The sequence below is a fragment of the Peromyscus eremicus genome, chromosome 4 (assembly GCF_949786415.1).
Source record: "Peromyscus eremicus chromosome 4, PerEre_H2_v1, whole genome shotgun sequence".
Lineage (NCBI taxonomy): Eukaryota > Metazoa > Chordata > Mammalia > Rodentia > Cricetidae > Peromyscus > Peromyscus eremicus.
The window spans coordinates 128,543,343-128,559,558 of NC_081419.1; the positions used below are offsets into that span (position 1 = coordinate 128,543,343).

Sequence of the window (16,216 nt, forward strand, 5' to 3'; positions counted from 1 at the left end):
GGCAAATTACTGTTTCTGGTTCTATTACTTGGTAACAGAAGGTCACTAAGATGCACCCTCATCCTACCCTGACCTAAACCTCAGTCGCTCCCAGACACACAAGGAAGATGGGAGCCAACTTTTGTTTTTCATAATTACATACGTAGTACACCTGGTACATCTGTTAATCCTCCCAGAAGCCTGGAAAAGGAGAATGATCCCATGATGCAATTCTCCTTGGACATTACATAATTAAGAATAAATTTCACATTGGATGGTGGTGGCACACACCTTTTTTTTTTTTTAACATTACAATTAACTTTGATTTGGGTTGTATAATGTTGCTTACAGGTGTTGGTTTTAGAGAAAGGGTCAGAGCTGTGGGAATAGGAAAAAATACTTTGGACTCTGTTATCACCCTTCCCACAGTATTGTGAAGTACTCTTTGTTCCTCAGTTTCCTTTGGAAGGGATGTCATTCCCATTTTTCACAGCTCTGGATATGGCTGTGTCAGCCTGGGCACACACCTTTAATCTCAGCACTCAGGAGGCAAAGGCTGGCAGATCTGAATTCAAGGTCAGCCTGGTCTACAGGGCAAGTTCTAGGACAGCCAGGGCTATACAGAGAAACCCTGTCTTGAAAAAACAAAGACAAGCAAACAACCATCCCACACACCGAAAAAATAATCATCTTTACATAATACTTTTTTCACATTTGTTTGTTTGTATGTAGGAGCTCACAGGTACCATGGGATGCTTATGGAGGTCAGAAGACAATGTCCACCATATGGGTTCCAGGGATTGGCAGCAAGCATGCTTACTGACTGGCAATCTTGCCAGCCCAATATGCCAAATTTTCTAATTAAGATTGTTTTTTCTTTCTTTCTTTCTTTTATTTTTTTTTGGTTTTTCGAGACAGGGTTTCTCTGTGTAGCTTTGGAGCCTGTCCTGGAACTCACTCTGTAGCCCAGGCTTGCCTCAAACTTACAGAGATCCACCTGCCTCTGCCTCCTGAGTGCTGGGATTAAAGGCGTGAGCCACCACCGCCCGGCAAAGATTGTTCTTTTAGGGCTGGGGGATGCAGCTCAGTGGTATGGCACTTGCCTGGCATTTTCCAAGGCCCTGGGCTCAATCTCCAACCTCCAAATTCCTCTCTGAAGGAAAACAGCTTTATCAACACTGGGAATCTAATTTTACTTAAGAGGCCTGATACAGTAAGTTAAAGACTATGTTCATTTTTCCTTTGAAAAAATAAACTGATAAAAGGGAAGACCTTTAAAATTTTATTTTAGATAGTATGTTATTAAGCCCAGTCTGGCCACAAATTAGTGTGAAATAGAGAATGACCCTGCACTCCTCATATAACCTTTACCTCCTAAGTGCTGGGGTTACATATGTAACCAATACAGCTGCGACATTTCCTATTCATTTATTTATTTGTTTTTGTTTTATTTAAGGAGTGTGTGTGTGTGTGTGTGTGTGTGTGTGTGTGTGTGTGTCTCGTGTTTCTGTGTGTGTCTCTCTGTGTGTCGGTGTGTGGTGGTGATATATTCAGGAATCATTTCTCTCCTTCCACCATGTTGGCCTTGGAGACAGAACTCAGGTCATCAGGCTTGCTGGCAAGTGCCTCTATCCAATGAACCATCTCACCAGCCCAACTTAACTATTTTAGAATAGCTGGATCTTTAAGTACATGACTTTGGATTCATAATAAGCACATTACCAAATCCCACCACTAATGACTTACCACAACTTTATTGAAGTCCTGAATTGCAAAATACAGGGCAATAGCGGTGAGGGCGTCTGTCATCTGTCAAGAGAAAGAGAAGTAACGGGGAGTACAGGAGCAGTACAAGTACAGTTAGCACACAGTACTGGAGTGCGGCCAGGCCTGAAGAGCTATCCAGGACCAAACGCACAACCAGTCAAGGCCTACTCAGGGAAGTATGATGGAAAACCCCTAGACTATGATCCATTCCATCTGGTGGCCCATATCTCTAGACCAGCAAGTTAAATGAAAATAAACCAGGCATTGTAGTTAACATCTGTAACACCAGGAGGCTGGAGAACTTTCTTGAGTTCAAGATCAGCCTAGGTCACATAGTGAGACCTTGTCTCAAAAAAAAAAAAAAAAAAAAAAAAGGTACACACACACACTCACACACACCCCAAAGCTAAATGGGAATAATATCCACTGGTCTGTAGGCTTCAGGTATGTCAAGCACCTCATACATGTTGAATCCTCAACAAATGGCAGCCATTATAATTAAGGAAGACTTCAGGGTTTCTTATGCTATCTTGACCCGGATTTTCAACTCTGTTGACTCATGTTTCAAGCTGCTCTGCTCTCAAAAGTCGCCCTGTCATCTCAATCTTCAATTCTTGTCCTTGAAAGGCCCCCGTCAGAATCTCTTGGCAGAATGCTAGGAAACTCAGGATGCCCTCCAAACTGGCACAGCTAAAGCCAACCACAGAATTTGGGGGGTTGAAAATTGAAGACTACATAGTCCAGAAACCAAAGAATAAGAAAGTAGAACTGGTCACAACTCCCTGCCTGCTCCTCATACTCCATAATATCACCCCAAAGCCAGGCTCCAAGCTAAGATATTGTCTTGGCTTTTATTTTCTGAGAAACTCCAGTTTCTGCTTTTCCTTTTCTTTTCTTTCTTACAGACAGGGTCTCACGATACATCTCTGGCTGGCCTGGAACCTGCTATGTAGACCAGGCTGGCCTCAAATTCACAAAGATCCACCTGCCTCTGCCTCCTAAGTGCTAGGATTAAAGTCATGCATCAGCATACCCAACTCCTTATTTTCTTGAAAACAAACTGTAAAATTAAAAGTATATACATGTATTGATTTTCTCTGGAAAGATACTTACCATAAATACCAATTCTGCATAGTCAATTAGGAAATGAAAGAGGTATATTATTAATGGAGTCTGTAGGAGAAAAACAAAGATGAAAAAATTAAGTTAAACCTTAATATAAATTATCAGTTTCCAAATTAGGGATGGGGGAAAACTTACTCAGCTAAAAAATCTGATCCTTCCTTCAACAGTTATCCTGTACTAACTGAACAACTTAGTGTCCTAAATCACAGAGTATTACTGAAACCATCAGTTGAACATAGTGGAGGAAATAACAAAACCTGATGTTAGCTTGATACCTGCCTGGCATGCTTGACTTGGGGGTTCATCCCTGCAGTAGATACTCAGGAGGTTGAGGTGAGAAGATAGATTGAACTTAGGAGTTCAAGACCAGCCTGGGCACTTCAGCTTACTGCATTTGAAAAAATAAATAGGGGCTGAGGATGTGGCTCAGTTTGTAGGCTGTTTACTTAGGATACATGAAGCCCCGGGGCTGGTCTCCAGCACTCCAAACACCAGGTATGTGCTTATAACCCCAGGACTTGAAGTGTAGAGGAAAGGAGGGCAGGGGAATCAGAAGTTCCAAATGATCTTGGCTATAGCAAGTTCCATGCTAGCCTAGGCTATGTGAGATCCTGCCTCAAAAATAAGTTAGTAAATAAATAAAATGGGGGGGGGCACTCCATAGAGGACCAAGATTGTTGACTGAAAAAACTAGGAATTTTTCCTTTCTCTATTCTCTGGTAAGTTTGTATAAGAATATGTTAATTCTTCCTCAAAGACCTAGGGAGAAACCCACATGGTGATGCCTGCTACAATCCCTGTACTTAGGCTGAAGTACAGCAGAAAGTTCAAGACCAATCTGGCTTATACTGCAGAATCAGTCTCAAGGGGAAAAAAAGTTTTTGAGAAAATACACTTGCTGTGAAACTAATCTTGGCCTGAGGTTTTCTCCTTTGTTTTTAAATTTTTCTTTTATTTTGGTTTTATTTGGTTTAAGACAAGGGCTCATGTAGACCAAGCTGGCCTTGAACATGCTATATGACCAATGATGGCCATGAGCTCCCAATGGTCCCACTTTGACCTGCCAAGGACTAGGGTTACAGGTGCACCTCCAAGTCTGCCTTCTCGAGGTTTTGTTTGGTTTTGTTTTGTTTTATTTGAAAGACTTAAATTATGGATTCAATTTCTCTCATATATTAAACATTATTCTGATTTGCTTTGTTTTATTAGTCTAGGTAAGCAGTATTTTTCTAGGAATTTATACATTTTACCTAAATTTTCATCTCATTGATATAAGGTTGTTCACAGTATTTTCTTTTTTGAGGCAATGATACATTTTCCTCTCAATATGGGTTTAGCAATAACACAAAAGTTTTGGTATGTTGCTTTCTTCCTAATATCATTCAGTTAAAATGTATTCTGGGGGCTGGAGAGAAGGCTAAGAGCGGTTAAGAGTGCTTGCTGCCCCTGCAGAGACCCAAAGTCTGGTTCCCAGCACTCATCAGGTGGTTCACAACTACCTGTAATTACAGTACCAGAGGACCTGATGCTTCCTTCTGGCCTCCTGCACACACAGCGCATACACATACACACAATTAAAAATAAATCTTTTGCCAGGCAGTGGTAGCTCATGCCTTTAATCTCAGCACTTGGGAAACAGAGGCAGGTAGATTTCTGAGTTGGAAGCCAGCCTGGTCTATAGTAAGTTCCAGGACAGCCAGAGCTACACAGAGAAACCCTGCCTCAAAATAAATGAATGAATCTTCTTTTTAAAGAAGATATATTCTAATTTCCACTGACATTTCTTCTTTGAGACTTTAAAATGTACAGACTAGCCGGGGGTGATGTAGTTAACTGGTAGGGTGTTCATTATGTATGAATCCTGTGCTCAATCCTTAGTGCAAATACATAAGAGGCCATTGCTTAATTCCAAAATTTGTTGTTTATCTTTAAAGTGCTGGAAATCAAACTTTGGGCCTTCCACATGCTAAGCAAACATTCTATCATTGACCCCAGCCCTTCTTTTTATATTATTATAATTTATTTATAGCTTAACTCTATTATAATCATTAAAAGTACAATACATGATTTTAATAACTTAAAGTGTGTTCTGAGCTGCTTTATGGTTTATTATCTGGTCTGTTTGGACAAGTGCTCCACATACATTTGAAAAGAATGTACATACTAACATTTATGGTCACAGCATTCTACATATAATTTGTATGGTAATGATCTTTAAAATTTCTACATCCTATTGATTTTTGAGTCTCTTTGTTCCATCGTTGATGAAAACACATAGGTTAAAAACATCTCATCACTGTGACTGGAGGTGGCTCAGCAGTTAAGAGCATTTGCTGCTTTTGCAAAGGACCTGGGTTTGGCTCCCAGCACCCAAATGATGGCTCACAACTATCTGTAATTCTAGTTCCATGGAATCTGATACCCTTTTCTGACTTCCTCCAATACCAGGCACATATGTGGTGTTCCTATGCACATGTAGGCAAAACATACTCATAAAAAATAAACCTTAAATATATATCCCACTATCACTGGACATGGTAGTGCATGCCTTTACTCTTAGCACTCAGGAGGCAGAAACAGGCAGATATATTTGAGTTTCAGGCCAGTCATGGCTACATTTTGAGACCCTGTCACAGAAAAAGGAGAGTGAGGTTAAGAGCACTAACTGCTCTTCCAGGGGTCCCAGGTTCAAGTCCCAGCACCCACACGGCAGCTCACAATCATCTGTGACTCCAGTGTCAAGAGACCCAACACCTTCTTCTCACCTCCAAAGGTACTACATATACATGCTACACAGAAGAAAATCACGCAAGCAAAATTAGTAAAAATAAGTTTAAAAAAAAGTCCCACTATGACTATAGGCATATTTATTTCTCCCTTTTGCTTTGTGTTTTGTTTGTTTTTGAGACAGGGTCTTATACAGCCCAGGCTGTCCTCAAACTCACTATGACTGAGTAGGACTTTGAACTTCTGATACTACTCTCGAGTACTAGAGTTGCAAATGTGTACCACCACTCCCAGTTTTGTTTGGGGTTGTGCACTGAACCCAAGGATTCATGCATGCTAGACCAGCATTCTACCAAATGAGCTACATCTCCGTCCCTGCTTTGTATAGTCTGAAGTTGTGAGTTAGATGCAGTTCTGTGTAGAATGACTATCCCCTGGGTAGAGCAATGTTTATATTATTACATAAAATAATCCTCTATGTGTCTAATAAGGTGGGGGGTTGCTTGATTTCTTTTGTTTTTGGCTTTAAAGTCATAAGCTACATCAACTCTTCACACTAGTATTTGCATGACTCATTCCTCCCTTCCTTCTTTCCTTCCTTCCTTCCGCTTTTTGGGTTTAGGAGCCAGGGTCTCATATATTTCAAACTATCCTCAAACTCACACTTCGTAGCCAAGAATGATGTTGAACTTCTGATCCTCCTACCTCCACTTCCTACATGCTAGGGCTATAGGTGTGAGCCACCATGCCTGGATCTATGAGCACTGGGGATCAAACCTATGGCTCTGTACACACTCTAACCGAACTACACCCCAAGACCAAGCCTTTCAATCCTTTTACTTCTCTGTGTCCTCATATTTGAGGTGTGCTTTCTCTTCAGGTGTTTTTGGTGGTGTTTGGTGGTGGTGGTGGTGGTGGCAGTGGTAGAAGGGTGGGAGGGTGTCTGTTTTTGTTTTTTCTTGGTGCTAAAGGATCAAACCCAAGTCCTTGACATGGTAGGTACATCCTGTATCATTAAGATACATCCTAGATTTCCCTAGCTCTGAGATGCATTTCTTTAAAAAGAACATACAGTTATTTTCCTGTGTTTTGTTTTGTTTTAGTTTGGTTTGGTTCTGGACCTTTGTGAGGCAGTCTCATGCAGCAAAGGCAGGCTCCAAACTCACTATGTAGCCAAGATGACCTTGAACTTCTGACTGTGGTACCACCATCTTCCCAGTGCTAGGATTACAGGCTTTGGTTTTACTTTTTCTGCTTTCTTTTGTTTTCTTGAGACAGAATCTCAGGTATCCCAGGCAGACCAAGAATTGGTATGTAGCCAAGGATGACCTCTGAACTTCGGATGATCTTCTCAGCTCCACCTCCTGAGTTACAGGCATGCAGTACCACAGCAGGTTTATGAGATGCTTGGAACTGAGGCCAGGGTTTGAAGTAAAATAGACAAGTACTCTACCAGCAGAGCTACATCACCAGCCAAGTCTCACTAATTTCTTAAATTAATTTAATTTAATTTTACTATTTGTATTTGTGTGTGTAATGTGTAGCTGCATGCTGATGCCAGAGGAGGGGTGAGGGCATCAGATGCCCTGGAGCTAGGTTTACAGGCTGACAGGGGTGCTAATACTCAAACCTGGGTCCCCTGTAAGAACAGCAGATGCCATCTCTCCAGCCCGAGGCTCACTCTGTGAACTTTGCTCTTGAATTCTGATTATCTTGGTACTTTCCAATGCCTTCAAACAAACATTATTTGGTATTTATTCTTCTTTTCTGCTTGTCCTTGCCAGCACAGTCGGCCCACTACTGTAAGCTAACTCACCAGCCCATCAGAATCCGAAAGGAAGTACATAATTTGGTTTTACTGTGGTGGCTCAGAAGTACCTATTCTCACCACCTCCTAACTACATGTAAAAATATATTTTATAATACTATAAAGGGGCTAAGGACGTAGTTGAACAGTTGAACCTTTTGCCTATATGCACAAAGCCCTAAGTGGAAACTCTATTACCAAAACTCAAAAAGGCTAGAGATATACTCTGAGCCAGGAATAGTGACTCACATATATAATCACAGTATTTGAGAAGCCGAGACCAGCCCAGGCTACACAGTAAGTTCTAGGTCAGCCTGAGCTATGTAAGAGGCCCTGTTTCAAGAAAGAAAAAAAAAAGTGTGGGGGGAAGGCAAGATTGTAAAGATCATTGACAGGCTTTTTAGTAAAGGAGAATAAGTTATGTATGGTAGAAAGAAGGGAAACTTTAGAGTTGGATTTGGATTTAAATCCATAGTTTTTATAGCAAGTTGTACCTGTGTGGCCTTCAGGCAAGTTGCTTTCCTCTCTGAGCATTAGTTTCCTCTGATATAAACAGGGGGGGGGGGGGGGATATGGGGATATGATTCGTCAGAGCTGCAGCGATGGCTCAGCAGTTAAGAGCACACTGGCTGCTCTTCAGAGGCCCGAGACATCAATCCCAGGACTCAGCCAGCCGCTAACAACTGTCTGTAACTCTACAGGTACCGAGCGTGCAAGTGACACACAGACACATGCAGACAAACACCCAAACACCCAAAATTTAAAATTTTTAAAAATCATTAAAACAATCTATTTCAGCCGGGCGGTGGTGGTGCATGCCTTTAATCCCAGCACTCGGGAGGCAGAGCCAGGCGGATCTCTGTGAGTTTGAGGCCAGCCTGGGCTACAGAGTGAGATCCAGGACAGGCACCAAAACTACACAGTTGGAGTGACCATAAATTTTCCCTAAGTACTACTTTGGTGACATGCTACATATATGACAGCTAAGGTTTTCACTTTCATTAATTTCAAAAAAACTTTCTAATTTCTCTTTTGATTTCTTGATTCCTGGGTTATTTAGTTACCAAAGATTTGGGGGATTTTCCACATATCTTCCTGATGTTAACTCTCTATTTCGTTCTTCTGTGGTCAGCAAAAATGAATCTTTTAGCGACTTAAAAATATTGAGCCTCCCTGCCGGGTTCTACCCTCCTGAATGCTTAAGGGAAGTTCCTTGTCTGTGTATCCTGCATAATGGGCGCTAACAGCTTAGATGCAAGATTGTAAAACATTTGTAGCGAACTTCTGCCCTCCGGGGTTCTCCCATTGTGCTGTAAGCCTGTATTTAAGACCTCTTCCCCCCTTCAATAAACAGCATTCGGCATAAAAAAATAAAATAAAATATTGAGCCTTCTTTTCTGGGCAGAACATAGTCTATGTTACAAATGTTCCACATACATTTAAAATGTACTTTGATGTTACAGAATGGGGCATTCTTAGGTCAATCTGGCTGACAACATTATTCAAATTTTCTATATTCTTTTTTTTTTTTTTTTTTTGGTTTTTCAAGACAGGGTTTCTCTGTAGTTTTTGGTGCCTGTCCTGGAGCTCCCTCTGTAGACCAGGCTGGCCTTGAACTCACAGAGATCCACCTGCCTCTGCCTCCCGAGTGCTAGGATTAAAGGCATGTGCCACCACCACCCGGCAAATTTTTTATATTCTTGAGGCTGGAAAGATGGCTCAGTGGTTTAGAGTACTTGCTCTTACAGAGGACCTGGGTTTCACTCAAAGCACCCATATGGTAGTTCACAACCATCCCTAACTCCCAGAGGTCCAATGCCCTCTTCTGACCTCCAAGGGCACCAGGAACACAAATCATGCACATACATCCATGCAGGCAAAACACCCATACACAGAAATTAAAAGCAGACAAATCTTTAAAAAACACATACACACACACTTTCTATATTCTCGCTAATCTTCCACCCGTTCTATCAACTGTTGACAGATACCAAAAGCTCCAACTCAAATCAGAGCTGGCCCCATTTACATGTGGGGGGTGCTGCATGCCACAGCACAGTTTGGAGGTCACAGTTCTAATCTCTCACCTTACTGAGGCAGTGTCTCTTTCTGTTTCTGCTGCCATGCTGTGTACTCCAGGTTAGCTGGCCCATTAGGTCCCAGGGGAGTCTCTGTCTTTATCTCCCATTTAACTGTCAAAATGCTGGGATTCAGATGTGTGTAGCACATCTGGCTGTGTATGTGGTTTCCAGAGCCTTGCACTACTAGCACGTGTACACACTAAGTTGTCTCCCTAGCTCAGCCTATCAGTCTTTACTTATGGTGTTTTAAAGCTGTAATTAGTACAGAGAGAGCTGTAATTACTGTTCTTCAAAAACACATCCTATCACTCTAATAAAATGAACTTTAATGTCTCTGATGATATATATATTCTTTGCTCTGGAGTCTGTTTTTGTTACTGCTTTTATTTCAAAAATATGTGCATAAGCACCTGGGCTGGACAGATGGTTCAGTGGTTAAGAACATGACTTCCAGAGGACTCAGGTTCAGTTCCCAGTACCCGCATTATAGCTAACAACTCTTGGTAACTCAGTTACAGAGAATCCAACGCCCTCTTCTGGCCTTTGTGGGAGCTGCACACATATGGTATACAGACATACATGCAGGCAAGAAACCCATAAACATAACACAAAAATAAGTACATCTCAAAATTCAAGTACATAAAACCTAGCACATGGAAGGCAGCAGCAAGATGGTCAGGGATTCAACATCATCCCAGCCATATAGAGGCCAGTCTGAGCTACCAGATCTCATCTCAAAAGAAAAAGAAAGTAAAGGGGGCAGGGAGGAAAGAAAGGCAGACAGACTGACTGTCAGACAAGTATTATAAAACCAAAGTCTGTATCTTACATTGTTTATTTGTTTTACGAGACAGAGTTTCTCTGGATAACCTGGCTGTCTGGGACTCGCTCTGTAGACCAGGCTGGCCTAGAACTCACAGAGATCCACCTGCCTCTGCCTCCTGCCTGCTGGGATTAAAGGCATACACCACCACCCCTGGCAGATTAGAGGTAATTTAAGAGTGGGGTATGAGTCATGAAAGGGATAAGATTCCTCAGGTGATAGAGTAAGAGTGTTTGACTGTCTAAAGTGATGCCGGACCGTTCTCTGGAGAAGGTGAAGTCTAAGCTTGGGTCTCATTCATAGAGCCAAGCTGGAAAAGGGGAAGAATGGCTTTCTACAAGGAGACAATATAGTGAGCAGATGTTAGACAAGAGAACAGTACAGTAAACTTATCGGGCTTTAACGCACCCCCGAGGCCAACTTCCCACTGGTCCTTGGGGCTAGTGGGCTGTTTGTGGATGTCAGACACATCTATTCCCAACAACTGCCTTGTGTGCTTAAGAAAAGGAAGGGAGGGAGGAAGAGAAGAAAAAGAGGATCAGGAAGAAATGCAATGAGATCTTCGAATGCTCCTCTAAGTGTCTAGACTTTAAGCCTGAGGTTAGTGGCAAATACAGGTCCCAAGCACGACAGTGACAAAGTGAGATTTATATCTCAGAGAAATGTCCCTGACGGCAGAATAGAGAGTAAGTGAGCAGGACTGAACAAGGAAGCTGGTACAGTGATTCAGGTCACAGGTGATAGTGGCCTAACAAAGGGTATTTTTATTTTTGGTTTGTTTTTTTTTTTGCATTTTGAGATAGAGTCTCATATAACCCAGGCCTGGGCAGGCCTTGAATTCACAGCAGTCTTCCTTCCTTGGCCTCTGGGAAGCTGGGGTTACAGAGTGAGCCTCCATGCCTAGTTTGTTTTTACTAGTCTTAAAAACTAATTTTGGGGTTGGGGATTTAGCTCAGTGGTAGAGTGCTTGCCTAGCAAGCGCAAGGTCCTCAGCTCCGGAAAAAAAAAAAAAAAACAAACAAACTAATTTTATGGCTGGGCGGTGATGGCACACACCTTTAATCCCAGCACTCAGGAGACAGAGCCAGGCAGATCTCTGTGAGTTTGAGGCCAGCCTGGTCTACAGAGTGAGTTCCAGGACAGGAACCAAAACTACACAGAGAAACCCTGTCTTGAAAACAAACAAACAAACAAACAAACAAACAAACTAATTTTATGAGCCAGACATGGTGGTGCACACCTTTAATCCCAGCACTCAGGGGGCAGAGGCAGGTGGATCTCTGTGAGTTCAAGGCCAGCCTGGTCTATAGATCGAGTTCCAGGACAGCCAGTCTACACAGAGAAACCATGTCTTTTTTTTGTTGTTGTTGTTTTTTGTTTTTTCGAGACAGGATTTCTCTGTGTAGCTTTGTGCCTTTTCCTGGAACTCACTTGGTAGCCCAGGCTGGCCTGAACTCACAGAGATCCGCCTGGCTCTGCCTCCCGAGTGCTGGGATTAAAGGCGTGCGCCACCACCGCCCAGCTAAAACCACGTCTTAAAAAATAAATAAAAGAGAGAGAAAATTTTATGGCTTCAACAACCTTTAGTGGACTTTCTAGGAAACCAATGTCACAGCTTTTATGGCCAAGCATTTCAAAACCCAATTACATGCCACGTAGCATACAACTATTTATGGACTGAGAGCTGCTTAAAAGCTGACATTAAATCCGCCTGCCTCTGCCTCCCAAGTGCTGGGATTAAAGGCATGTGCCACCACCGCCCCGGCCAGAGAGACACTCTTAAGGGCTGTGGTCTTGTTAGAGTAGGTGTGGCCATGTTGGAGGAAGTGCATTGATGTGTTTATCTAAGTTATTCTAATATCAATATATCAATAAAAACTCTGGAATCAGAAAAAAAAGCTGACATTAAAAGTAATTTCTAAATTATAAATTTATAAACTCAAGAACCATTTGCTTTTGGGATACCATCTTACAAGGACTCCAATTTGCAGTAAGGCTCGTTAAGGAAGGGAATGGCTCAGTTGCCTTTAGCCTACTGGCTATGGGTGGGTTAGGACTTCTGTTGGTCTTTTATGTGTCGAACACACAGATTGCAAGCCCAGCGCCACTTTGAGATCTTTGGCAGCAGTTAACTCTGCAGCTCACACACGATTGAGCCTATATGATAATGAGTATTCAGAGACGGGTAATGTCTGGGGGGCGCTCACCAACCTAAGACAGAGTGCCTGTGTGGCCTGGGCAGGCATCTCCTTGATGGGTAAGGTGACATGCTGATATCCCACGCAACCTAAGTCAGAAGCTCATTTATTAGTAAAAGGGGGACCTATAGGTCCCTGGCCCCCATTTTGGGTAACTATTGCCTTGCTTGCTGACCTTGACCTTGATATCCCCCTTATGCTAATTCCCTCCCAGGTTTCACCCTCCTGAATGCTTAAGGGAAGTTCCTTGTCTGTGTATCCTGCATAATGGGTGTTAACAGCTTAGATGCAAGATTGTAAAACATCGAACAAACTTCTGCCCTCTGGGGTTCTCCCACTGTGCTGTAAGCCTGTATTTAAGACCTCCTCCCTCCTTCAATAAATGGCATTCAGCATTAAAAAAAAAAAAAAAGAATGATAACAGTACTATATTCTAATGAAATCAACTTTCTGTCCCCCTCCAAAAAAAAGAACAGTAAAATAATAATAATAATAATAATAATAATAATAATAATAATAATTTCTATAGAAGCCTCATACACTCCCATAAGCCAGCAAGGCAGCTCAGCAGGTAAACGCACTTGCTGCATAAGCCTAACAAACTGAGCTTGGTCCCCAGAGTCTGCAGAAAGCTGGCTGCATCAGGAATCTCAGCTTGCCTGACAGGAGCAGCACCCAGCAGCTTCACTGCCAGCTAGGCTGGTGAGACCCTGCCCTCAGCAATGTGAGCGAACTGACTCCTGAAAGTTGTTCTCTCCCTCCCTCCCTCTCTCTCCCTCCCTATCTCCCTCCCTCCTCCCCTCCCAACTTTTTAAAATCCTAACCTGGATCATTTTCCCTGTAATTGTGAAACATCTTTCTTATGCAGAAAATGTCTACAACGGGCTATTCCTATCAAAAAAAGTTTTTAAATGTTTGTACCAAACAGAGCTCAGGCTTTGGTATCCAGGACTATAAACTACTCTCAGTGCCAGAAAAGAAAATACAACACTTACTTCATGAAATACTGCTCCAGAATATGGAGACACTCCCAAATCCAACAGTGAAAGGCCTTCAACCACTGAAAAGGAAGAAATACAAGTTCACTCAGACTTTAGAGACAACAGCAAATGATCATAAACTAAATTGTCAACATATTCCTAGGACCAAGGAATGCCTGAGTTTATCTAATCCCTTTACCTCAGGTCAAGCAAGTGGCTGAAGGTCTTGATTTGGAAAAAGTATCAAGATTGTACATATGTATGAAATTCTCAAAGAATAACACACACACACACACAATTTCCAAAAATGGAAAATTCTTCCATACAAAGCAGTTCTTTCCATCATGAGCAATACTCATTATGAGAAAGCTTTACACTAAACTGTAAACTTCTGAGGTTGGAGAAATGGCTTGGCAATTAAGGGTGCATACTGTTCTTGGTCCCCTGTTCAATTCCCAACACCCACATCAAGCAGCTCACAACTGGCAGTAGCTCCAGCTCCAGGGAACCCATCACCCTCTTCTGACTTCTGCACTTAGCATACACATACTCCCACACAGATACACATACACACACACACACACACACACACACACACACACACACGTAATTTAAAAAATAAAATTAAATACATTAAAAAAAAACTACAAACTTCTCCTACCTCTCTGTAACCTCCACCAACTCTAAAGCATTTCTTTTATGTATATTCTACCCTATTCCAAAGCACAATTAACAAATCAACACCAGGTAAAATAATGTTGCCCGGGTTAGTGAAATGGGCAGTCACTCTCTTCTGCCACCTGCTTCGGTGACATCTGTGTCATTTTTCTAGACTAATATTACTTTTTAGCTGTGTGCCTTTAATCCTAACCTCACAGGGGACGGGGAAGGAAGAGGGGGATTGCATTTGGATTTTTGGGGGGTGGGGGGAGTCAGTAATGGTTGTTTAGCTAGGTTTTTGTTTTGTGGCAGAATATCTACATGTAGGGAAGATTGACTTCAAGATTGCAATCCCCCTGCCTTAGTGCTCCCCCACCAAAGTGTTGGAATTATAGGAGCTGGCCATCAAGCCCAGCTAAGATGGTACTTTTGTTTGTCCAGATCAGTTCAGTCTGGCCTCAAACTTCCTGTGCAGCCAAGAATCACCTTAAACTCTTTAACTCTCCTGCCCCCACCTCCCAAGTTCTAGGGTTACAGGATATACCACCATGTCCAGCTTAAAATGTTTGCTTTTTGGTTTGAGGGGTTTGGGTTCAGCTGGTTTGGCGCTATGGACTGAACTTGAGAACTTGTGCACACTAGGCAAGCACTCCACTGTGAGCTATATCACGCACACAAAATGATAATTTTTGGTTTTTATACAAGGTCTCATTATGTAGCTCTAGCTGACTCATAACTCACTACATAGACCAGGCTGGCCTTGAACTCAGAGATCCACTAGCCTCTGCCTCCCCAATGCTGGGATTAAATTTGGCACATGCTACCATGCCTGGCCCCAAATGATAATTCTTAAAGTACATTACCTTAGGGAACAACTGATCAAGTGCCTGATACAATATATGCAGTACAGCACTCAGAGTAATCATTTCTTATTTTCTGTGTGTGGATGTTTTGCTTGTGTGTGTGTCTGTGCACCACATTTGTGCCTGATTCTGAGGAGGCATCAGATCCTCTAGAACCGAGTTACAGATGGTTGTGAGCCAACAAGTGGGTACCAGGATTAGAACCTGGGTCTTCTGGAAGAGCAGGCTGTGCTCTTAACTGATGAGCCATCCCTCCAGTCCCACTTAATAAAAACTTGAAAATAATCCCAACATTGATTAATGGAGATTTATTTAAATAAAGATCATCTACTGATACATTAATATATATTCGTATATATTATATCATATTATATAATATATAGGGTTTCATTAAGTATATTATATATACTTAATATATCAGTATATATATTAATATATATTATATACTGATATATTAAGCATTAAAACTATGTTGTAAAGAACTGAATAAATAAGTAAATGGAAGAAGAAGAAACGCTCTCCTTATATGGAATGCTCAGTATCCCGTGTAGGAAGGCTGGGTATGTGGTAGAACAACAGGGCAACATGCAGAGCATGAAGGAGGGTCTGAGTTCAACATCAGGACACAAAGGGTAGGAAATGAAGAATGGAAGATGGAACAGAAAGTCATCAGCTGAATGACCAACAGAATGGTTTTGAAGGCAAACGTCATTAGTGGATGCTAAAGTTAGTGGATAAAAGTGTGAAAAACAAAGTGTTTTCAAGGGGAAAAGTAATAATTTCATATAGACCTCATATTCCCTGCTTTAATCAGAAGATCCATTAAAATATCATCAATATGTTAGCTATATTAATTATTAAATATCTCATAATTCACTGATGTAGTGATAAGAACATTTCTGGAGTCCTCATGCCAACAATGTGGTATAATAACAAAAACAAACTAACAAAAAACCCATAACCTCCACCTAATCATGGAAAATTATCAGACAACCAAAAGACAGGCAAATAACTGCCCAGGACTCTTAAAATTTTAAATCACAGGAAGTGTCCCAGATGGTAGTCACTACGGAGATATAACCACTAAATGCCAAAAGGAGGTCATGGATTGAACATTAGGCCAGAAACTGGACAATGAAAGGGAAGCAGTACAATCCTAATAAGTTATACATACTAACAGTACTGATCGACTGAAGCCACTAAATT

The 16,216-nt window shown here is 41.8% G+C and overlaps 1 protein-coding gene across 1 annotated transcript in view; it reads right to left on the reverse strand.

The window, feature by feature from the left end:
• The window catches only part of Pigu (phosphatidylinositol glycan anchor biosynthesis class U), a 90,980-nt gene that overhangs the window by 64,444 nt on the left and 10,320 nt on the right, over positions 1–16,216 (reverse strand). Inside the window, exons 2-4 of the mRNA XM_059261711.1 lie at positions 13,503–13,567; positions 2,860–2,919; positions 1,726–1,788 (exon numbers count right to left, since the gene is read on the reverse strand). Coding sequence (XP_059117694.1) covers positions 1,726–1,788; positions 2,860–2,919; positions 13,503–13,567 — 188 coding nt within the window. The remainder of the gene's footprint in view (positions 1–1,725; positions 1,789–2,859; positions 2,920–13,502; positions 13,568–16,216) is intronic.